This window comes from Trachinotus anak, unplaced genomic scaffold (genome assembly GCF_046630095.1).
Source record: "Trachinotus anak isolate AG129_WGS33_773 ecotype Australia unplaced genomic scaffold, CSIRO_AGI_Tana_v1 ptg000006l, whole genome shotgun sequence".
NCBI classification, from domain to species: Eukaryota; Metazoa; Chordata; class Actinopteri; order Carangiformes; family Carangidae; genus Trachinotus; species Trachinotus anak.
In genome coordinates this window covers 1,230,710-1,255,000 of record NW_027273857.1, presented here as the reverse complement: position 1 = coordinate 1,255,000, position 24,291 = coordinate 1,230,710, and the positions used below count along the sequence as shown (strand labels likewise).

The following is a 24,291-nucleotide window of genomic DNA, read 5'->3' as shown; positions in this document are numbered from 1 at the left end:
TGACTTCTGTCAAAGTAGAGGAAATTCATGCTGAATCTCAGGGAGTGAGAAGGGAAACGCAAAAATGACACAAAAAACAGGATGAGCTGAGCTGACAGGCTGCCTGTGTGTGAACCAACAGACTGCAAACACATTACAGCTGACCTCTCACCTTTTAACTGACACTGGAATCTGATTTTACCCCCTGACACGAAAGAAGAGCCACAGCTTAGATCTGCAAACCACCATGACAACCAACAAGGACACTGGAAAACACAACTGATGAAGGAAATGAAGACAAGTGAAGGACGGAGAGAAAAGTGAGACGTTCTTGTGAGAAAACCAGAATCTCTGCCAGAGAGGGGTTTTAAAGACAAGGCGTTCATTCATGTGAAGCCTCTCAGATGCACAGAAAAGGCGCGGCCCAGCAGACAGGCAGATTTACGCGGTGCCTTCATGTTGCTAATGGAAGCCGACACAGTTAACCCAGAGGAAACCAGCAGAACGAGGCAGCTCTAACCCAATTTTAGCCGCCGTCTCCTCGCATCCTATTTCGGTGATTGTACCAGCAGTAATTAAGGCTGTAATAATTAAATAACTCTTTTTTAGCCTGCGTGTGGGAGAGGAGGTGAACATCTCGCCAGATCCAATTAGCTCGCCGTCTGATTCTTCTTCTGCGGCCGTCTGGACCGCTGAACTCGTGTCTGTCTTGGCCCTGGACGTCTCTAATTCTCTGGGTTTGCCGCAGCAGGCAGCGTATATTTACCTGCATGTTTTTATGCACAGAGGTCAAAGGTCAAGCTGTGTACCTCCACATGTATTGGCCTAAAGAGGAGGAAGGCTGGTTTGTGTGTGTAATAACAGTCATCAGAGGCTGCAGGCACACCTGCTCTGAGCTGTTAGCGGGGTTGGAAAGTTGATGCAGGTTGATGGATGTCCCAGCGCTCACATTTTACTTAAAACTGCAGAAGCTGAAGCCGACTTTTGTTCACCCTGACCTCAGAGCCCAGAACTCACGACCAGCTGTCGTGACACTTTCAGGTACTGGTGTTTTATTCCCTCTCTGAAAGCACATCATCACTGTGAAGCTAAAAGCTGTGGAGAGCCTTTGGTTTTGTGTTTGAAACCACTGTGTGTTTGGGTTCACGCTGCTGGTTGGACATAGGAAGACTGTACTTTATTTTTCTGTTATCTATTATGAATTTATGATTATCATTATGATTATTTTTCCCTCTGCAGTAATAAATGTTGAGTCTTGCTGTGAAGGAATGTTGATGTGTTCTTCTGTATTGTCTATATTAAAGCAGCAGCTGGAATTTCTCTGTGTTCCCTGAAGAAATGTTGTGTATTTTTTGATGATTAGTTTTAAATGAGGCTTTTTGTTGCTGCCTGAGGACGAACTGAGGCTGAAACATGTTGTTTTTGCTGATCTGAAAATTATTTTACAGCCATTTTTACCCTCCTATCTGCTCTGCCTTCACATTTTATTCATGTTTTTCCTGAACTGAATGTAATGAAGACTAATCGAGTTTTTAAAATCAATTAAAGAGCAGAAATCTTTTCGTGTTTACAGAAGGTTATGGGGAAGATATAGTTTTAATAGATCTCTGGTCAAATCAATGAACAGCCACAACACGTCAATAGAAACTAACGTGAATCAGTGGGTAAAATAAAAAAAGTGCTCAGGGTAAAACTGACAGACACCGACTCCCAGATCTGTATTTAAGCAGCTACGACCCTCCTGCTCCGCTCCTCAGCCCCGTGTCTCGCCTCAGGGCCTCATCTCTTTAATCTGTCTGAATTTTAAGGTCCAGCTCACAGCGGCAGACTCCTCTCTCCTCCCTCTGCTCTGTGAACCTGCCCCAAACCCCTGAAGAGACGACGGGAAGTTCCCCAAACTCCCACAGCAATTACCGAACTCTAAGTGTCCTCGAACGGTGACAGAGGATGCTCTGTTTAGCATATTTGTTCTAATGCATCATCCTCTCAGACGTGGTTTCAGTGTTTTTATTGGCCTACAGGGGGCACTGTTGGTTAATTTGATAGCATAAAGAACCTCAACTTTAGCTGTGCTTTTATTCCAGAGGAAACTGAGGATTTTCTCTCTTGTTTTTGCCAATTATTATACAATTATGGTTCCAATAATTTACAGGTTCACGAATAAACATAAAATGACGAAGCGATTCTGTAAAAGTGTGACATTGAAAATCATCTCATGAAGAGTTTAAACGAATGTCCACTGTCCTCCTGTGGTCTGACTTTCATCATGTCAATAAAGGTGGTTACAGTTCTGTCAGCTCACAGGAAGTTCAACGAGTCTGTAGTTCTCCGTTCATTTCCTGTCTGGTCACATGATCACTGGCTTTTATTCTGAACCACAAACCTGAACCACAGTCCTGATCCACAGACCTGATCCACAAACCTGATCCACAGACCTGATCCACAGCCCTGAACCACAAACCTGAACCACAGTCCTGAACCACAGACCTGATCCACAAACCTGAACCACAGTCCTGAACCACAGTCCTGAACCACAGCCCTGATCCACAGTCCTGAACCACAGTCCTGAACCACAGCCCTGATCCACAGTCCTGATCCACAAACCTGAACCACAGTCCTGAACCACAAACCTGATCCACAGTCCTGATCCACAGCCCTGAACCACAGTCCTGAACCACAGCCCTGATCCACAGATCTGATCCACAAACCTGATCCACAAACCTGAACCACAGCCCTGACAGGGCGTCCTGGTAAATGGTGCTAACAGTAATTACCATGACAGACTCATGTTTATCATATTCACAGTAGCACAAACGAAGGAGAACTACCTGCAGCCACATCACCTTCCTGTCTAAAATCTGAAGATACTGAGCTTATTCAAATATTGAATTTAAAGTGAGAAGTGTGAAACACGGCGGAGAACAAGAAGAAGAAGAAGAGTAACTGTGGAAACACTCGACACAGAGAAGCAATCAGCGCTCACTGACAACACTGAAGCAGCAAACACAATGTATGTGTTAAAAATGCCTCCACTGTCACTGCTGCTGTTGTCATTGATCCAGAGAGAACGGAGGAGGTGGGATCTTAAAGAGCCCACAGAGGACGAGGCCACACTGCTAAAAAACTGCTTGAATCAAGTCGTGAACAGCTTTTTTTTCCTGTCACTCATTCATTCACCAAAGGAAGAAGAAAACGATGAAACTTTCAAACCCACGAACCTCCACCTGCAGCTTCATCAAGTTCAAACTACAACTTTATTGAGATGTTTCTCACAGTCTGAGCTTCCAAAGCACCGACAGCCGATAACAGACAACAAATACAGCTCGTTTTTTATTTAGTTGCACACACATCATCTGTGCTCTGACTTGCAACCAAACTGGACAAATGATGAGCCACCAGCTGATTTCTGGACTGATTTTAGGACCTGATTAAAGGACTTGTTTGGACAGAGGTTTTCTGCAGTGCAACAATCAATACTAACCCTGCTCACGGCCAGAACATACTTAAGAAACTCAATCCCCATCAGGCCTCCTCTCTCACTGGATCAGCCATCGTCAGGGCAGGGGCGACCTCGGTGGCCAATCAATCGAGTCCCTTTCAGCTCTGATAATCAAAAATCCAATCGACGCTCTAAATGTTAATTGATCTGAGCTTTGGGACGAAAGCAGAGCTCAGTCTCGTCTTTGTCGCAGCTGCATCTTCATAAGTCAGCTTTTTGTATCTTTTCCTGTGACAAAGACAGAACGTTTTTCTGATTTTGACCATTTTCTAAGTTTCTCCTCGGCCAGCGGGTGTCGCCCCCCTCTGACGTGGATGTTCCTGTGAGACCAGAAATAGGAAAAAATGCCATTTTACTCACCAGGAGTTGTGATCCACAGGTTCCAGAGTTTTCATGCATGGACGCTGCTCCTTCCTCTGCATCAGGGACCTGGAAAAACAAAAACACCACCTGTTATAATATCAGCACCACAACACGTGTTCCTGTTCTTTCTCCTCCGTCAGAGGCTTCACAGTCAATGTGTCTGAACAGAGCACAACTCAATCTTTCCTCGACCTGCTGCATGTTGTCATGGCTCTGAAACGGACCGGCTGGAGGTCCGGTCACTCAGATAACCACTGAACTGAGCAGAAAAGCTTCAGGGTGAACAACACGTCGACCTGAAGGTGGATGGACCACAACAGCAGAGACCACGTCAGGGTCCACTTCCTGTCACCAAGGCCAGAAGCCTGGGGCTCAGTGGACTCAGCAGGATAATGCTCCAGGTGTCAAAGCCAAAGCCTCAGGACTCAGTGAGTCCAGAGAACCAGTTTCCAACATCTGGTGGAGAGCTGAGGCCACTGAGAGCAAAGACAGGAGTGTGAGTGATGCTGCTCATCAAGTTGCTGCTCGAAACGTCTGCTTTTTGGTCCTGAAACTTGTTTTTAAGAGTCAGGAACTGGCTGCAGGTCTTCAGATTAAATGCCTCCACTCCTTCCAGTTTTTATTCACAGAGAATCGATTTGCTTTTTAAAATACCAAGTGTATTTCTCTGAATGTGTGGCTGTGCAGGCCTCAGTCTGTCTGACGGCGCTGTGTGTTTGTGCACTGAATCTGGCATTTAGAGGCTGATGAAAAGGTTGATACCGCCGCGCTGCTCTGCTCTGACGGAATCGTGTCGGGCGGCGCCGGTGCTCGGGGCGACGTCCCTCCACCCTCCACCCTCCGCCCTCCACCCTCCACACATCCATGCATCTGGTTCCAACCCTGCTCGGCTTCTCAGCTGTGGCGAGCGTTTCATAATTGCTTTCCCCGCCACATCCCCTCCACTTTACACCATGTGACGGTAATATCAGCAAACTCTCAGATTGTGCCATTTAGCTTTAGATCTAAACGCACGGGGGGGTGGGGGGGTTCTGTAAAGGCTCCTCAGCCATCCAGAGGCCTATTATCGCCGCTTGTTGCAGCGACTGATGATCTTACCAGGTAAGCAGCTCCTATTAGAGGAAGCTTCATTTAGTGCAGTGTTACACTCCAGCTGCCCCCCCACCCCCACCCCCACCCCCACCACACCTTCAGCCCCTCACCCCCCCGCCCCCCCCCCTCCTTCCCCCGGCCCATAATGGATGATCGCAGTGCTCGGCTTGCATGCAGGAAAGGTTTAATTAAATCATAGTCCAATCATAATCCATGTTGTTAATTAAACTGGATAATTTATAAGCACAAAAGAGGGTATTTATTAGCTGCTCTGCGGAGGTGGCAGCGCTGCCACGTGTACGCTCCCCGTGCACAGACACACACACTTGTACACCCCCTGCCCCCTCCTCTGCCTTACAACCTTTTACTATTGATGCCCCCGCATGATTGATAATGAGACAGAGACTGCTGTACTATTTGTCTAATGGCCGTGCAATTAAATTCCCTTGTAAATGACCCATGCCTCATTTCATCCTAATCTATGGAATTTTGATTGAATTTGTCAGCCCTAATTGAAAAATACTGCTATTTAATGTCTGCATTGCAGTTGCAGATCAGGCCGCCTTTAATGAGATCGTGTCCCAGTGACCCTGAGGAGGGGGGGGGGGGGGGGGGGCGGTGGGTGGGTTGGGGGGTATCCATGCATGCCCTTGACTCAGCCCGGGATGGGATGGGAAGGGGGGGTCCACTGGGAGATCCACTGAGGGTCAGGGGTCAGGGGTCGCCCGTGTCCTCCCTCTCCTCATGTGATGTGTGGCATGGACGCGGTTTGCATGAATTGATGAGGAAGTCATTCCAGGATTCATGAAAACGGAGCTTGATGCCGGCGCAGGAGCAAATGTTGTGGTTTGAAGAGAGACGCCTTCAGACCAGGAGCAGTGGGTTTGTTTTAGAGACCGGCTTCAAAAAACTCAGTTCCAGATGTTGATGGTGGAATGATGGGATTTCTCTGCAGCTGCAGATGTGACAGTTTATCCCAATATTTGCAGTTCTCACCTTCACCAGCAAGGAAGCTTAGTTTTTCAGAGCGGGTCCGTGTCTGGCTCAGACTCATGGCTGCGGGCCTCTCTCCATCCTCTGCTTCTGCTCATTTCTACACGGCTCTGCTTGGGAATTTGATTTTTGACACTGGGTCCTGCGACAAAACAGATTACACCCACACACACAGCAAATGTCTGACCCTGTGAATTATTCCTTCTCCTCCTGTTACCTGCTCAATGTGGATTAAAAAATCATTTTCAGTATTTTTAGATCAAAATCCTTCTGTCCTCAGAATCATGATGGAAACTTTCAGAGAATGTGGCTCAGATTTAATTTCTTCTCTCCGCCGCGCTCCTGGTTGGAGGCCAACAGGCGGAGTATGATTTCACTTCACCTCGAGTCTCTAAACTCTGCCCACATCCTCCTCTTCACTCAGAAATCCGTCTCACTCCTGAAGAAACAGAAGCTCTGGACTGATTCCACAGGTAAATACACATTCCCGCTGTTTTGTGACAACCAATAAAGTTCTTCTGATTTCTAATTTTTTGGCCACGTTACCTCCATCAGATGAGAAACATGAAGCAGTCAGCATGAATGAACCTGTCACCTTCAACTTGATCAAGTCACCAATTTACTGGATATAATCAACCAACACGAACACAACTGCTGCAGATCCGGAGAGTTTCCTGCACTGGATGATGACTGGCTCATCACAAACTAAAGAGACTTTGCTGAGGAATATTTGCTTTTTTATGTTTTTGGGAAAAATTTCTCTTCACTGAATAAAATATTGGATTATAAACAGAAAACACACACACACACACACACACACACACACACACACACACACACACACACACACACTCTGAGCGGAGGGAGGTCAAACACCGATTATTTACTGAATATATATAGCGCTTATTATTTACAATGATGTGTTTTCTCATTCTTAAATGGCCTGTGGTCCCAATTTGTGTAATTGGCGTTCATCCAGGGGACCAAAGGCGACCTGTCACGTCATCCCTGTCAACCAATCAGGGGCCAGAGCGCGGTGGGGGGGGCGGTGCTCTCGCGGAGGAGACAGCGCAATTTAAATCCAAAACATCTGAGTGGGCTGGAGACACACACTTCACACACACACACACACTCTCTCTCTCCGTGTCTCTGCGGGTGAGTGAAGGAGAAGTGTCCGCTGCTGTGACACCGGTGTCCGGTCAAGTTGAAGTGCAGCCGCGCAGGACGCTCGGCTCTCCACAGTGCGCACGGTGCGTCCCCGGAGCCGCGGAGACAGCAGCCCGGAGCTGTGTGGCCCTCATGGTGAGGAACTTGAGGGGGAAACTTCACGGAGGAAGAAGAAGAGTTGATTTTTTTTCTCCACAGTTTCTCTTCGTGACTCTCTTTCCTCTGCTGCACCAATGGAATGGTTTTGTTTAATCGGATTATCGCTCCTCTAAACTCCGGTGTCCTCACAGAGGCGGTGACACCCACGGCTGCACCGGGGGTCTGTCGTCTCTGCGCAACCGCCCACAGCGCTTCTTCTCCGGGCCCGTCCGAGCTCCAGCGGTCGTTCATATGAGCGCAGCGTTCAGTCCGTCCTTCATGGTGATGCAGCGGCCACTCGGAAGCACCACCGCCTTCAGCATCGACTCTCTGATCGGGGGCCCCCCGCAGCCCAGCCCGGGACACTTCGTCTACACCGGCTACCCGATGTTCATGCCGTACCGGTCGGTGGTGCTCCAGCCGCCGCCTCCGCCTCCTCCAACCCTGCAGCAGGCTCTCCCCGCCGGCCACCACCCGCACCCGCAGATCCCCAGCCTGCAGAGCGGCTTCTGCTCCAGCCTGGCGCAGGGCCTGACGCAGGGCATGGCGCTCACCTCCACGCTGATGGCGTCGCTGCCCGGTGGCTTCTCCCCGTCCCAGCAGCACCAGGAGGCGGCCAGAAAGTTCGGCTCGCAGGCGCTGCACGCCGTTTTCGACAAAACTCAGGAGCTGCGTCTGGACGCGGAGGACGGGAAGAGCTTCCTGCAGGGGAAAGAGTCCGCGGCGCTGCAGGCTTTCCACGACACGGACACGTCGGTGCAGACATCCACAGGTAGGCGGGTTGTGATCATCCCGGAAAAACCGCTCATGGTCCGGGTTCAATAAGGCGCGACGGGAGGCCGAGAACCGACACTTCAAATGTCCGAGTCTGACACTTTTATTTAGTCCCCAAATATTCAAACACTCCATTTTGTTTTGTTTCCAGTTTACGGTTAAATGTCAGACTTTACACACCGTGAACGCACCACGAAGCTTTAAAACATCGATATTTCAGTGGTTTGACAATATTCACGTCCTGCTGAGATCAGTCGAAACGAAGAGAAACAGAGAAAAGATTTGAATTGAAACAGGTGAATATTCCACCTGCCCGACAGATGCTCACTTATTAAAATAAAGAACGTTATGTTTAAATAATCACTCAACATATTATTCATGTTTTCGGGGCAGTTAAATTTTCAGTGTGTTTTTCAAAATGTGGCTTTTGAGCTGTGGATTTCCTGCGATCAGGAAAATGTAAACATGAAAACTGAAGCTCATCGTCTCTGTTTTATCTTCACGCAAATATATTTCAATATTTCTTTATTTCCCGGTTTGTTCACACGTAAAACGCAGGTGGAGAAACTTAGCGAAACAAATGATGGTCATGAATTATTCCAGAAATCTGAAGCAGAATGTTTTTTCGAGGAGCGCCGGAGGCCTGAGAGGCTCCATTCATTTCATATTCTGTAAATCATCGTTTCTCTGGATGCAGCATTTCAAACATCTGTCTTTTGTTCACTTGGATGAGTTTAATCTTGAAGCTTTTGTTTATTCGTCGGAGAAACAAACGGCTGACGGTTTGGTGACCTGACAATAAACCACCGGTCAGAAAATGACAAGGTGTCGCTTCGCAGGAGCCTGTTCCGGGTTTGACTGCTCCACGGTGGGAGACAGACGCTTTGGTTTCAGTGTTAGTTAGTGATGGAGTATTAGTGATGGAGTATTAGTGATGGAGCCTCCTGCAGTTCCGGTTCACGCGCGGACAAACAATCTGAGGCGCGGGAAAAGGCCGCGCGGGGACGCGCCGTGCGTAATTACGCGTGAAAAGTGACCTCCCGCGGAGCGCGTCGTTCTCCAAACACATCTGATGACGGACACTGGCACGGGGCAGGACGACGACCCCCCCACGCCTTTAACTCGCTCCCACAGATGTCACAGTCAAACCGTCCTGTCAAAATAAAACTGTCACTGTTCACACTTCATTTCATTCTCTTCCCGTAATAATTCTCTGTGTGTCAGTGTTTTCCTCTAAATTCTGGAGAGTTTGACAGATCAGATTTTAAGGACAGTTTAAAAAACCTTTATTTCATCTTTACAATAAAAACAAAGCATGTTTTAATGATCGCTGATGAACTTCTGTCTCTGCTTAAAATCTGTCGGATTTTATTGAAACCAGAATAAAAATGTTGAAATCGAGCAGGAAAAAAAGATTTGGGGCAGATTTGATAAAAATGGAGACTGTCTGTGTTCATGGCCTTTTATTGTGTCTCTGCTGATAAAGCTGCTGCTTTGTGACGGTGACATTAAAGCGTCTCTCCGCTTCCTCCCAGCCAGAGCACACAGTAAAGAGGACTCCAAGGAGGACGAGTGCGGCCGGAAGGACGAGAGTTTCTCCATGGACAGTGACTTGGACTACAGCTCTGATGACAACCTCACCTCCATGTGCCACAAGGAGGACGGGGACGGCGGCGGTGGTCTGGATGACGGCCCGCACCTGCACGGCTCCACCGGCGGCGGCTCCGGGGTGGGCGGCGGCGGGGGGAGCGGCGGCGGCAAAAACCGGCGGCGGCGGACGGCGTTCACCAGCGAGCAGCTGCTGGAGCTGGAGAAGGAGTTCCACTGCAAGAAGTACCTGTCGTTAACCGAGCGCTCCCAGATCGCGCATGCGCTGAAGCTGAGCGAGGTGCAGGTGAAGATCTGGTTCCAGAACCGACGCGCCAAGTGGAAACGGGTCAAAGCCGGGAACGTCAACAACAAGTCCGGGGAGCCGTCCCGGAACCCCAAAATAGTCGTTCCCATCCCGGTGCACGTCAGCCGCTTCGCAATAAGGAGTCAGCACCAGCAGATGGAGCAGGCCAGGCCGTAGAAGAAGAAGAGTCCAGGCCGCTTTTCGAGTGCCTGAATCCCGTGTTGACGGTTTTATTCTCTTCAAACAGCACAGCCCGATTCTCCAGAGAAATAAACATGAAATAAACGTCAGTTCAGGTCCTGCACTTCAGCCACGAGCTCCCAACGACTCTGCGCGTTTTCTTTTCTTTCCCCCACTTCGCCTCCACATAAATCAGATTTCCAGGACAAACGTGGCTCCGGATTCAAACGCAGGCTCCGTGACTGTAATAATTCTGGGACCTTCATCATCACACTGAGCGGAAAATATGTTCTGCTGCTTCATTTCTGGCGCAGGTGAAAATGTTTGAGCCAAATAAAAAGCGGATAACGAGGCTGGAACTGCGACTGAGGCCTCTGAGCCGATGCTTCTCACTTCAGCCCGTTTCCGCGGGTTAATTAGAACCACTGTTAAAATCATGTTGTTATTGCAATGCTCTTGTCCTGTGAAAAACGGCGTAAAATTTGATTTTAAAATGGAAAAAAAAATGTGCATAATTTCATTACAATTTCTCTTGTTTTGGGGATTTTCCAGACTTAATCAAATTAGTTTTATTCGGAACAAAATGAAATCATCCAATTAAATTTAAGGACAAAAATCAGCAAATTGCTTGTTAAAGGTAGACGTTTTTACATTAAAATCTACATTTTAATTTTAATTTCATTCTTGCGTCTGACAGTGTAATTATGGGTAAGGTGTGACGGGGAAGTTATAATATTTCACTTTTTCCCCAAAGGAATTTGGTTTCAATTACAGAAGATGGACGTTTTCTGACAGGTCACATTAACACATCTTTAATTACATGTTTGACTCTGACATTGTAATTATGGCTGAAATGCAGCAGTGAGTTTAGAAAATCCCTCTTTTTCTTTACGGAGTTTGGTGTTATTCGCTGAGAATGGCGTGACATGAAATGACACCGATTTGTTTTTTTAAGATGATTTCCGGTTTTATCCTTGACTTGCTCTTCACAGAAAATTAAAAATCCAAATGTAAGGCCTCAACACGAGACTGGGTGACCTGTGAAGCCGGACATTTCTGTGCAGGAGGAAACACGCAGTTCAAAGTCTCACCAAAAACCGTGCGTAAAGACGCGGGGCGGTGACGCACGGCCGAGGAGGAGGAGGAGGAGGAGGAGGAGGATGAAGAAAAAGCGGCAACACGTCGAGCTCCTCCTCCCACTCATGTAAATACACGCGGGACCAAACACAGGACATCACGGCGCGTGAGCTGGGTTTTTACGACCCTCGTGTCTGTGCTGCTGAAGACCTGAACTCTTTTCTTTGCTCTTTGGATCAAACTGTTATTGCTTCATTTTATTTTTATTTTCCTTCCTTTGGACAAAGTGACGCTGCTAATTTATTTATATGAAACTGTGCAAAAGTAACTAAGGTTCCCTGAAGATAAACCAGTGTGAATTAAAGCTGAACCGTGACAGATGTTCACACACATCAGCGAAAACTAATCTCATGTCTCCAATAAAACACAGAAAACACTCAGATGACTATTTGTAGAAATTATGACAGTTAACGACAGGTTCATAATTATCTGAATGTTGTTTAAAAAATAAGAGTCATGATTTCTTTGATTTTATTTTGCAGGCCCGACTCTTTTTTTCAGGCCTCAGATTTTCAAATCTGCTTTGAGAAACGACGGAGCAGTGGTTCGAAGCCATGACGTGATTTATCCTCCATTTCTGAAGCCTCAGGAAAGTTTGATCACCTTTACAGACACAAATGTTTGTGACTTGTATTTGAACGTGCACTTCTGAAGGCGGAGTGAGCGCAGGGAGAATCAGATGACATGTGAACCTGTCGGCACATGTTTGGCTCAGTCACCTGTCAGTCGTTTGACTGACAGGTGACCACACACGGCAGGTGTGTCGGTCGCGTCGCTCCCTGCCTGGTGCCGGATCGGCCGCCGCCTCTGCCTCGCTCACTCACAGGCCTCCGTCAGTCACACTTCACGTCACATGAGAAAACTCACCTGAAAGCTCAGCTCCCGCGACCCGCTGCTTCCGGACAGCCCGTGACGTCAGCCAATCAGCGACACCTGAGCCGGAAGTCTCGATCCTCTGAGCTCGGACCGGTCCACGGGAAACAAGAGGCGTGGAAATCCAGGTGAAACACCGACCTCCGCGTGCCCTCCGCGTGCCCCCAGCTCCACGTCCCGTCCGTGACGAGCCCGCCGACGCTCCCGGGAACAGGACCTTCTTCTGTTCTGGGCCCAGCGGAGCCGCTTCACTCGCGTCCGTCACATTTTTAATCTTTCAGAAGGTTTTGAATTAAAAAAATGAATTTAATTCACGGAGCGCGAAGAGCCGCGTGCTCCGCCGGCGCCGCGGACGCACCTGTGCGTAATGATGCAGGTGCGCAGCGCGCGGCGCGGCCTGTTGCCATGGCAGCAGATGTTCGAGCTCATTTCCGTGTTGAACTCTTCCTGTTTTCATTCTCTGGGTTCGAGTTTGACACGTTAAAGTGAGCTGGCCCCGCTCAGCCCACCTGAAGAGACGTCTTAGGTAATAAAGACAGTTGCATTGTGGGAAATGTAGGATCTGGTATTTTTGGAGTTTGATTTCTCAGCCTTTGCTGCTTCTGTTTTGACCTCAATCTGTGACTCTCCCAGCTGTAATCACATAAAGTAATCACCCCCCCCCCTCCCCCCGACGGAGCCGCAGCGACGGAGGAGGCCCAGTAACCACTTGGTGTGTCGTCTTCTTCTTCTGTGGTGGTCTCAGTCAGAAAGGAGATGACACACACACACACACACACACACACACACACACACACACACACAGTAAGAAGCACGAACACCTGAGGTCATAGTAAGAAGCACTGTTCTTGTCTTTATTGAAAAGAGACACGTGACAGTAGAAGACTGCCTCAGGTAAAACACCGGGACTGTACATCAACAAGCGCAACAACAATAATAATAATAATAATATTTAGAATAACAATGACAATGAGAACAATGCGTCTGGATGATAATCAATAATAATAAAACATGGATGGACTGGAGAGGAACCGCAGGTGGGAGCGGGGGGGGGGGTTCTTCCTTGATGGGTGGGTATATAAATAATGTGGGCGGGGCTGGTGGGCGGAGCTTAGGGCTAAAGACTACATGAGGTAACACAAGACAAACCAATCATTTACCACAGGAGCAGTTTTTATGTACAGGTGAGGCGGTGAGCAGCGACATCAGCGCCAGCACAGCTTCCTTGTTTTCCAAAGCAAAGATGATTTATTTCCCAGCAGGCAGCTTAAAGCGACCTAATCTGCAGCATGTGGTATCTGAGCTAACAGCTGTTAGCTCAGTTCAGCTCACAGACACCAGCTGATCTTCACAGGATGTTTTTAATCTTTATCCAACTTTTCATGTTTGGTTTTACGCTGCAGAAAAAAAAGAGCACACTCAAATGACTTGAGGGGAAATGGCTGTTTCTGTTCCAGTTAGCATTTCAAGTACCAAGCTTAAATAAATGGCCTTCATGCAATTCATTTATGAGATGTTTCTATTGTCAAGTCAGTTTTGCTTTAGTCTCAGAATGAAAATAGTTTCATTGAATCTGCTGGGAAATCGGTCCTGTTTGCTCACAAGTTGAAATCCTGTGACGGATAATTTCGGTGCCCACAATGATCGACGAGCAGATATTACCAAGCTTCCTCTGCTCCCGAGAACTTCAATATGTTTTTCAAATGTTTGAGTTGAAATAAAAGCACCAGAAACCAGGAAGCCACAGAAGCTGCCACCGCCCAGAAAAATGCCAAAACAAGAGAAGAAGAAAGCTGTAGTGGAGAGAGTTGGGGTGAAGACGGACTGAATTAGATTTAGTGCATTTCTGTCATAAATAAAAGGACATCTTTGTCTCATCATCTGTCCTTCTGTCCTGGTTCAGGACAGACGTGGGACGAGTCAATTATAAAAACACAAAATAAAAACACAAGTTCAGCCCCTGGTTTAGTATCTACGGGGGGTTCAGCGCCATCTTTGAGATGACTTTAGGGGACATGGGGCCGTGGCACATATAGAAAAGGGTCGGACCAGGTTAGAAACTTAAAAGGCGCAAGGTGAAAAAAAAAGAGAACAAGGAGGAAAACTTCAGTGTTCATGTTGGAGGAAAACTAAGATTTTTCTTTTAGTTATTTCTTACATTTCCACAAACAGGCAGAGAGTTTGTGGTTTAATGGGACGTCTGTGTGTGAAGTTACGATGCGACAGTGACAGTTTGTGAATATTGCTTCCATACACAGTCGGGTTGAGAGTCTCTGTTAGAGACTGAGGACGAAGACGAAGACGCGAGCAGCTGACGCTCAGAACACAGGTCAAAGTATAAATCATCACACACACGTCGAGGTGAAGGAGCTTCTTGAGTCCTGATCAGACAGCGTTCAGTCCACACATTTCACTTCCCAGCTTCCAAAAAAACTACGCTCAGTCAAATCTGCGTTGATGTCACCAGGGTGAGAAAGGTTTGTTTTCTTTTACAAAAACCTGAAATTAACTTGCAACATTCACGATTCATTCCAATGGATCCTCAAACCACTGGTTCCCAACCTCTCTCCCGCCTTTTTAATAAAAGATGTGTTTCTGCAGCCGCGACGTAAATTCATCGGCCCGCGCCCACGAGGATGCAGCCAACACTCTGAGGCTGGAGGAGCATCTCCACAGTTCGCTGTAACTGTGTCGGGGCTGTACTACTGGGCCCGGGCTCAGTGTCCGGATGGTCTGACCTATCCTGAGTCTCGCTGCAGGTCAGGAGAACTGAGGGACTGAAGTTACATCAAACTTGACTTTCACTGTGTTCAACAGTAGGAAGAATATTTAATTAATGGGCACTGTTCTGATTTTTTTAGGTCTTGACTTTCTCTCATTGGTATTTCTCTGTGTGTACTGGCGTCAGTTTGTTTCACTCTTTCATTTGGAGTGAATGTAACGTTTGTCCAGGTTTGCTCACAGAGCCAGGAGATCATGTTATTTCAGATCTACCTTGCAGCTCACTGGGGATTTATAGTTTCCAGGTTGGGGACCACTGGTTCAGACGCCTGGTTACCTGCTGCCCTGGATGGATCAGCACGACACTGAGCCCAAACACACAACATTCAGTCAATGTGGAGGTGACTTCTGCCTGACATTAAAACAAATCACTTCCACTCTGCAACCCGACACACCAGCACACAGTAAATACATCCTGTGTTCTCTAATTTACATGACGTCACCGTCCAAAGACAGGAAGTGACGGAGGAAGAGGAGATTATTTACAATAGGTTTCTACACTAGAGAAGAAGAAGAAGAAGAAGACGAAGAAGAAGAAGAAGAAGAAGAAGAAGCCCTTCTTAGTGATTCGCTGAGCAGATCAGGCAGACCATCTGATTGGATGAGACGGATGAAAAACTGAGAGGGTGATGAGAGGAACTCCCTGTGAGCTCAGTCCAAAGTTATTACAGATAAATCACATTTACTTTGATCTCATGTGGTTCTCGTATCATTTTCACTTCTCAGCTTCCTAAATCTACAAACCATCAACAGAGTTCCAGAGTTTGCAGTAGCTCGTCTCATCATCACATCATCACGTGAACTGAGCTCACAGGTTCAAAACTAAACACCTGAAACAGAAGAAGCAGAATAAATTCAGATCAATTCCCTTTTTGCTCCATGTGACGTTTGCTTCGTAGCTGCTTCCTCGTTTCCTCTGTTCCTAAAAGTTATAGCAACAAATCTTCAGGGACACTGTAAATCAAGCGCTGTACAACCAAGATCTAAATCAGGTTCGGGTCTAAGATGCTCTCAATTCACTCAATTCAGACTTTTCCACCAGCTCATCAACAGAAGATAAATACGCAGCTGTTCTGAGAACTGACTGATCTCTGAGCTCATCAAAAATACAAATGAATATAAATGATAGTTTCCAGCTTTAATATTTGTATTTATTTACTGGGAAGGGGTAAACAGTTAATATGTTTTTTCATAAAATATTCTTATCTTATTTGGTTAAGGAAATATGTACAGACACAGGTGTCATTATGTTTCTGCTTATCCACATGTTCCAGTCTGACAGCTGGCAAATTTCCTACAACTTGTACTTACACATTTCTGATTTGTTGTCGGGTTTAAACTGAGTGAAATTCTGAACTGAGTGAAGTGAAAACTATTTAAACCCAAACTCCTGGTGTGAGGACTCACAGGGAAAAGATGAGGGGGTGTTTATGGTCGACAGTCTCCGGTCCCTGAGCCTGGCAAGAGCTTCTGTACACTTAATGACTTTATACACCCCAAACAGAAAACCCCTTCCCTGTGTTGACATTTTAACCATTGGTCCAGCAATGCACATTGACATATAATATACACAATCCAGGAAAATGCCTTAAATTAAAATAGAAAAAAGCAAGTGTCTAGGACATGCGATCTATCACACTTGTTTTTACGGCTAAGAACTGATCTGATATCTGTTTTTACATCGAGATAACTTCACATTAAAACCCGTGTGAAGGCGGAGAGTTCGCAGAGAGAAGAAGACAAACAGGAGAGAGGAGGCTGCAGGGAGGGGTCAGAGAGAGGAGGGGCCACAGTGATGATGATGATGATGATGATGATGATGATCAAACAGCTTCTTGGGAAAGCAGCCGTGTGTTTGTGGGCGTGCTCTGAAGACCCCCCCCCATGTTTCCTCGGTGATAGTTTGATCTCACAGTTTATCTCGTGTTCAGACAGAAGAAGATATGTTTTGGCGGGAAAGAAAAGAGGGCGTGGACTCTGATTGGTTGCTGGGTAAAAAGCAGAGTGATGCTGAGTTTGAGCGGGAACTGGCCTTGTAGTGTTAAATTAGTGAGCGTGTGATGAGGTATGATGTCCGTAGAGCTTCAGACTGGGCCCTTATTGGCCGTCATAGGTCATATGATTATTTCCCAAAAGCTCTGATGAGCTGTTAATGTCTCTTGATGACGAACCTCCGATGATTGTGGACCACATTTCCCAGCATGCTTTGGGTTTTTTCCCTGTTGAGGACTCTCCCAAACAGACACATGGACGCAGCCTCACCACTGACTAGTGATCAGTTGGAATCAGTCTTAACGGCCGTCAGCGGCAGGTGAGGTGGGCGGGGCTTAAGAGTCACAACAGGTAGTGGTTCCCAAAATAAAAGGTCAGAATTCTCCCAAACCGGGGTTTTCTGTGTTCGTTTCCCACAAAGAGTCACATGGTTACGTATCGTGGTCATATGAGCGCGGTGCTCCCGGCGCTGCTGCAGCTGTTGTTACGGTTGGTGTTGCGGCGTGACAGGTTGGGCGTGGCCATGAGCGGGAAGCGCTCGTCGGGGCAGCCATACTGAGCCAGCGTGTCCACACACTCCTGACTGTTGGCCTGCCGAGCGTACGCCATCGCACTGTTCCCGTGGGCGTCCCTCGCCATCAGATCCACGCCGTACTGGAGGGGGAGGGACAGAGAGAAAATCAGCGTCAGATTCTGGACACTAACCAATCACAGAGCAGCGGGTCTGAGTGACATCACAGCAAACTGAATATTTTTAGGTTTCAGACACATGAGAAGTTTTCAGGGGTTTCAGGTCTTAACCTCTGAGTGACCTCCGTGTGACCTCTGCCGCTCTTACCCAGATCAGGAGCTGCGTGATGACCACGTTGCCCTTGCGGCTGGCCAGGTGCAGCGCGTTGCGTCCGTCTCCTTCTCCACACGTCTCGTTGACCTGCTGTCGGGAGCCGTGGGCGAGCAGCAGGACGACGGAGCGCAGGTCCTCCTCGGCCGTGGCCCTCAGCAGCTGCTGGCCCAGAGAGAGGTCGGTGCAGGGCAGCGACGCCAGGAACAGACGCTGCTCGTACTTCGCCCGGATCCAGCGCTCCCTCTCCTCCCTGGCAGACACAACACAGGGACAAGGAGACTTTAAGGAACTGACAGGAAGTACATTCCTTCAAAATAAAACGTCCTGCCCTCGAGAAATAATCAAACCTGTGATTTTTCTTGTGTGGAATACAGAGTGCAGTCAATTTGTCCAATAATCTATCAATAATAATATTTAATATAATTTTTTTTAGTGGGTATTTATAATGTTTCATAGACGAAACAACTGAAAATAATTGTGAGTAACAGCCTCACACAAATCAAAGGACATTCCAGAGAAAAATGGAAGAATTTACATTCAGGTTTGCTCTCATTTCCTGTCACTAAGTGTCCGACTGTATCCTCTGAAACCAGACCTGCTCCCAGAATAAACCCAAATACAAAGCACCAGCCAAAATTCAAGGCCTTGAATTCTTCTCTTCTTCTGTCCACACTGCCCCCCCCAGTGTAAAATAAGACACAGTGAGAGACAGAGGGACAGTCGGGTGAAAGGCGAGGGGACGTGGACACATTGTTCACCGATCGAGTGTCATTAACTGCTGATGTGTCTAATCCACGGCTCTGATCGCTCTAATCTCTGCTCTAATCCCTCCATGTAAACAGCAGCTCATTCAGCCTGCTGGGATTAGTCCAGGGAGGGGGGAGCAGGGGGGAGGACGACCCAGGGGGAGAGATATTGAGCTGTCCCCCCTCCTCTTCCTCTGCCCTCTGCTTAACAAAATAACAACACCACCTCCAGGGGGTGGGGGTGAGGGTGGGGGTCGCAGGAAATGGAGAAGGAGACACAACAGTGACTTTTCACAGGTTGATGCTTCCACCATGAAATGACTCCAGTGTGTGTGTGTGTGTGTGTGTGTGTGTGTGTGTGTGCAGACAATATTTACATCATATGTTCCTTGAAGTGAGGTATTGAACAGTGCGTGTGTGCACAGTCCTGCAGGGTAAATCCAATCAGCAGCAGAAAAAGCTCGTGTTAGATTTTCATGTTGGACTGATGACAACCTCTGTCGTCTCATTTAGACTCTTGTTAGCAACCGGCCTTTTTAACAGCCGGAGAAGCTTCTAGAATCAGGACTGAGGGATTTACTGACAGATCTGATGTCAGAGAATCAAACCTGAACATGTCTTAAACACAGACCTGAGTTCAGTCGTCAAGCAGAAACACATTCAAACACCCAGAGACTCAGGACCAGGAACAGGAAGTGATAAAACCCGACAATGAACACTGAGGTTTTCCTGCTTCAAATAAAGGTCAGATAAAAGTGGGGCTGACACCAGGAGCAGCTCCTCTGAGGGTGGAAGGTGGGACACAGAGAAATATGATGGAGACTAAACTGTGGGAAAGGACGATGAGGCACAGGAGAAGTTTTTGGTTGGTGTGGGAACCTGGCAGAATCTCATTAACTCCCTTCCTGGAGACCAGTGTGTGTTTGTGTATGTGTATGTGTGTGTGTGTGTGTGTGTGTGTGTGTGTGCCTGTGTGTGTTTTGGGGGGTGTGGTGGTGGCTAGCATCACGGAATGTCCCGGGGGCTTTTCCTTCCTGCCCCAACCCAGAGAGAGAGCAGGGAGGCTGGCCACGAGACTATGGCCGACAGCCCCCGGACAAAGCCTGGAGGTGTCACTCAGTGTGTGTCTGTGAGTGTGTGTGTGTGTGTGTGTGTGTGTGTGTGTGTGCACTCAGCGGGGCTCTGGCCTTCTGTCCTCCAGAGGACGGAGAGGAAATGTGAGGCCACTGGACCCAGGAAACGCATGCCTTCCCCCGCCGCTGGAGTTGCTAAGGGCCTGGCAGTGTGTGTGTGTGTGTGTAGGTCAGAGCTTTGTGTTACAGCTACACTGATAATGAGATTCATTTAACTGCTGATTTAGATCAGTTTGAGCTGCTGCAGGATCCTCTGAAGCAGGACACCAGTGTAAACACACTGACTGCGAGGCTGCGTTCAGGGACGTTAGACACTGTTGTCACACAAACATCACACACGGACGACATGTTCAGGTGTCCACATATTTTTGGCCATGTAGTGGATTCGTCTTCAGTTGTCTCTGGTTGTGTGTCGGTGTGTGTTTGTGTGTCTTTAGGGTTGTTGGGGTGAGTCTGGTGTGTTTGTGTGCGTGCTTGGTGTGTATTTCTGTTTTGGCTAGTGCGGTTTCGGTTGTGTGTTTGTGTTGCTTGTGTGTGTTCAGTGTGTGTCTGCTGTGTGTTTGTGTTGCAGTAAACAGTGACTCTCTGTCATCATGAGCTAACGAGTCCTGAAAACACACAGCTCTGGACAGTGGAGAGGCTAATTGCACTAATTAACTACACAGTGTGTGTGTGTGTGTGTGTGTGTGTGTGTGTGTGTGTGTGTGTTTGACAGTATGTGTTAACATGTGTCTACTGAATGCACACACTCATATTTTGTGTGTTAATCTGTGTGTGTGTGCATGTCCCTTTTCACATCCCATTAGACGAAGCGCCGTGCTCCAGCACTGAGGCATGCTGGGTAGATAATTAAACATGAGTCCCGGTGAGACGGCTTGTCAAGGGGAAACACACACACACACACACACACACACACACACACACACTGCAAATATGTCAAAAGGAGCCCAGAGGGGTTGTACTCTGTGTGTGTGTCAGTTAAATTAAAAGATAAAAATTACACCAGCTACAGGAAACAAACACATTTCATCCAACATGAACCTGGACACTGATTCTACATCTGTATGTTTAATATTTTCACATATAAATGTTTCATGTTTTTACTGCACATCTGGATCATATCACAGCTGTTTCTTAAAGATGGAAAACAGGAAAATACCAAATGAAGGATTTAGACTTGAATTCACTGGACTTTAGTCTGTAAATGCACAGTTTTGTTTCATTTGTATAATAATGAGTTTTTATTTTAAATGACATTTAAATGTCCTGATAAAGGTTTCGACATAAGAAGCTGCACAAAATGTTACTGAATATTATTTTGTTCTCATTATGATTTGAATGGATTCACTCATCATACACGAGTCTAATTATCTTTCTGATGTTTGATTAACCCACAGAAACCAGCACCTGATGAGTAGACCTGTTGACTGACAGCTTCATCAGCCGCTGTGTTTTTGGTGTCAGGTTGTGGTCGCCGTTGGAAACGGTGGGGCGTGATGCGATTTTGTTTGGGGTCACTCAGGGAACCACACTGGGCCTGCTGGTCGTCTCTAATTTCCTGCCTGTTGTTTGCACTCATTGTGAGTGTGTGTGTGTGTTTGTATGCGTGTGTGGTGTCGACGTTCCTCCTGAGCGGCTGCTTTGTGCCGTTGTGTTTACATACACACTGAGTTTCCTGTCTGTCCAAAGCCAGAGGGTGTCTGTCCGAACCGACTGACTGACCACCGCTGGACGTCCCACCAGCTGCCCTGCCCGCCCCCCCCCCCCCCCCCCCCCCCCGTGATGCAGCTTCTTCACCTGTTCTCTTGCAACAAGCTAAATCAAGTCCTTCAGCACGACGAAGCCAGTTTTTATGATGCTTATAATTTTCACTTTTTGTTGACACAGTTTGAATTATTCTTTTTTCCTCTGAGGTGATGTTTGGACTGTTTCTATTCTTCTCTCATGTCTGTGAATATAACGACAATAACAATACAAACCCCTTTTATTAGAGTGCTCTCAGTACAACAACACCTTTAACCAGGAGCTCAGTAATAAAATATCACTGAATTTAAACAGTCTGACAAAACTGAACATTATCACCAGTTTTATTTATCATTTCCTTTTATTCTGTGTCCATGTGCCTTGTTGTATTCAAAGAGAAGTGTGTGAAGTGACTGTTGTTTAAGACTGGAGCCACTCGCTGTTATAAAATATAGAGTAAATCTCTGCATTAAACTCTGAAATGGCCAATAACTATTCATGACCTTTAGAATGACAGACGCGTATAGATGAAGAGAAATACAACATCACTGAGAGGAAAACTAAAAGTATATCAAAACTGTCAGTATTTCTTTCCACCTCAGGCCATTTATCCATTTATTTCAAACTGTTTCATCAGTGTCTGGAAATCTTTCAAAGTAAAATCATGAAAAGTGGTGTTTGCATGTGACAAAAGAAAAAACATAAAAAAGGAAAAGTTTAATTCGGACAAAAAAAAAAAAAAAAAAAAAAAGGATTTTCCATCTCAGCTCAGCCTCGAGCTGAGATGTATGAGCCAACACACTGCTGTTAAAGCCTATCATTAATTACAGTCTGAAGTGTGTGTGTGTGTGTGTGTGTGTGTGTGTGTGTGTGTGAGGTAATGAGCAGTAGGAAACGGGGTTAAGAGTGACATGGTGTCAGTGGCTTCTCTTCTGGCCTAATTAGCCCTCTAATTAATAGATTAATAGATAGATAGATAGAGCGTGGATAAGAGCATCAGCTAACTGCCCGACCTAATGATGAATCACCGTCACACGGTCACGTGGAGCAGTTTCTAACAAGGTGAGGACAGAAACGTGGCTCTGACTCGGTTTTAAAATTCATCCAGAAAACCTGCACCACTTGTTTTTTTTTGTTTTATCTTCCAGCAGGAAAGAAGAGGAGAAGAGGCTGAAATCAATTAGCCTTTCCGAGCTGGTCGTTAGCTGCCCTTGGATGGGCACAGATAATTAAAGGGAGGGTGGTGGGGTGAGAAAGGTCTGGGTGAGGGGGGGGTGAGCTGGACTGAAACCAGCCATGAGATTCAACTAGACGGAGGTGGAGGGGTTAAATCGGACAGTGATTAAAGAAAGGAGAGAGAGACAATGCAAATGAGGAGAGAAAGAGTGAGAGAAAAGGTGGAGGAGAAATGGAGCAAACCGATGAGAAGCTGATCTCTGGCTGAATCACGAGGCCACAGAGACACAAAGAGGGAGAGGAAAGAAAAAACACAGAGGACAACATCTCAGAAATAAAACCTCTGAAGCATCTTTACGATTAATTTGGAAACAGAGGTCGGAGGTCACAGTCAGATCAACTGATAATCCACGGTCTACATGTCGGATCAAGATGCCCACAGGACAGGAGTGATGTCACATGATGATGTCATGATCAGGAGAGGAGAAGAAAACCACTAAAATCAAACATGAATTCAGAAAATCAGCCACACAACTGTTTCCTTTCACAGGTTTGAGCCCAGGGGACAAATGAAGAGTAAACCGGCCGTTTGACACTCCGTCAACATTCAGTCTGGACTGAAACAGGATCAGATGGGACCAGGACCAGGACCAACATTCACACAAGGAGAGGCCGGAAGAACCGGACCCCCCAACATGAAACCAGCAACATCCAGAGCTGGACTACAGCTTTCTTAGAACCAGTACCCAGAGTTACACCTGGTTCCTCTCATTCAGATTCACTTCCTAAATTTGTCAAAAGGTTCATGGTGGTAAAAGGTGGGTGAGAACCAAACAGCACCACCTTCAGATTACACCACAGTCCTGACAGTGACCTTTCCTACACCCATGATGAACACAGCTCGCAGTGACAGGGTCTCTCCTGACCAACGCTCAGACAGGAAGACACAAAGTGAAGAGTGAGATTAATAAGGAAGTGGATTTAGATTTTGTGGCTGGATGATGAGTGAATTGTGTATTTATTATAAGTTTGTATTATAGTGAGGTGATAACGCTCATTCAGCCCTGGTTGGTCGCCTCCATCCTCTGTTCTACCCTGGTTTGGTGATGGAGTTCATGGTTGTAGTTTGTGTGCTGCACTCAAACATTCAGTGCTGCAAACTCAGAGTATAGTTCCTCGTTCTGGTGGCAGGGACAGAGAGGAGTCCTGGATCTGATCGTTTCATCCCTGACATTTTTCTGATATATTCCTCGTGTGAAGAAACATTTACTTAAATACATGCACAGGAAGAATGAGTGAGTCGCAGGGACAGACAGTTTCCTCCTCAGCTCATTTCAAAGCTGTAAACACTCCGGGTGAATTAGCAGAGTTCCCAAATAAAAGAGGAGTGTGTATCCTGAGTGCAGAGTGTGTGTGTCTGAAGGTTTCTAATGTTTACCAGCCGGCCGCGGCTCGCGGTGAACCCATTCCATCCAAACACATTATCGACAAACACGAGGACAACTCTGTCGTCCAGTTCTTCCACCCCCTCTCTCCCTTTTCTTTATCGTATGAGCAATTTTCCAACTGAGCCAATTAGCCAAAGGGTGAGGAGGGTGAGGGGTTGGGTGGGGGGGCTTGTATCATCAGCGTACAGATTCATTTCTGCTCCAGGAGCTGGCCCCCGCTGGCTTACGGCGAGCAGGAGGAGAGCGAAGCCGGCGAGCGGGAGAGGACGGACAGAGTCACGCATGTAGAGAGCGTTATTTATTTCTTCATTATTAAAATACGGGATGGGAGGGGGAGAG

The 24,291-nt window shown here is 47.0% G+C and overlaps 2 protein-coding genes and 1 long non-coding RNA gene across 7 annotated transcripts in view; 1 reads left to right on the top strand and 2 right to left on the bottom strand.

Annotated features, from left to right (window-relative positions):
- LOC139622412 (uncharacterized) overlaps positions 1-6,683 on the bottom strand; it is a 24,631-nt gene extending 17,948 nt beyond the window's left edge. Inside the window, exons 1-2 of one of the 3 annotated variants that reach the window (XR_011691233.1) lie at positions 5,930-6,683; positions 3,839-3,907 (exon numbers count right to left, since the gene is read on the bottom strand). This is a non-coding gene — a long non-coding RNA (uncharacterized lncRNA). The other 2 variants (XR_011691234.1, XR_011691235.1) reach the window with 2 other exon arrangements.
- A 256-nt stretch (positions 6,684-6,939) lies between these two features.
- gbx2 (gastrulation brain homeobox 2) lies at positions 6,940-12,047 on the top strand. The gene is made up of 2 exons (XM_071479624.1): positions 6,940-8,003; positions 9,541-12,047. Exons 1-2 carry the CDS (start codon positions 7,484-7,486, stop codon positions 10,074-10,076), a joined length of 1,056 nt encoding a protein of 351 aa, XP_071335725.1. The 5' UTR covers positions 6,940-7,483; the 3' UTR covers positions 10,077-12,047.
- An 869-nt stretch (positions 12,048-12,916) lies between these two features.
- The window catches only part of agap1 (ArfGAP with GTPase domain, ankyrin repeat and PH domain 1), a 116,614-nt gene continuing 105,239 nt past the window's right edge, over positions 12,917-24,291 (bottom strand). For all 3 annotated transcript variants that reach the window (XM_071479654.1, XM_071479653.1, XM_071479652.1), the window contains exons 17-18: positions 17,701-17,956; positions 12,917-17,516 (exon numbers count right to left, since the gene is read on the bottom strand). In XM_071479654.1, the coding sequence (XP_071335755.1) occupies positions 17,307-17,516; positions 17,701-17,956 (466 nt within the window). In that variant the 3' untranslated portion in view covers positions 12,917-17,306. The remainder of the gene's footprint in view (positions 17,517-17,700; positions 17,957-24,291) is intronic.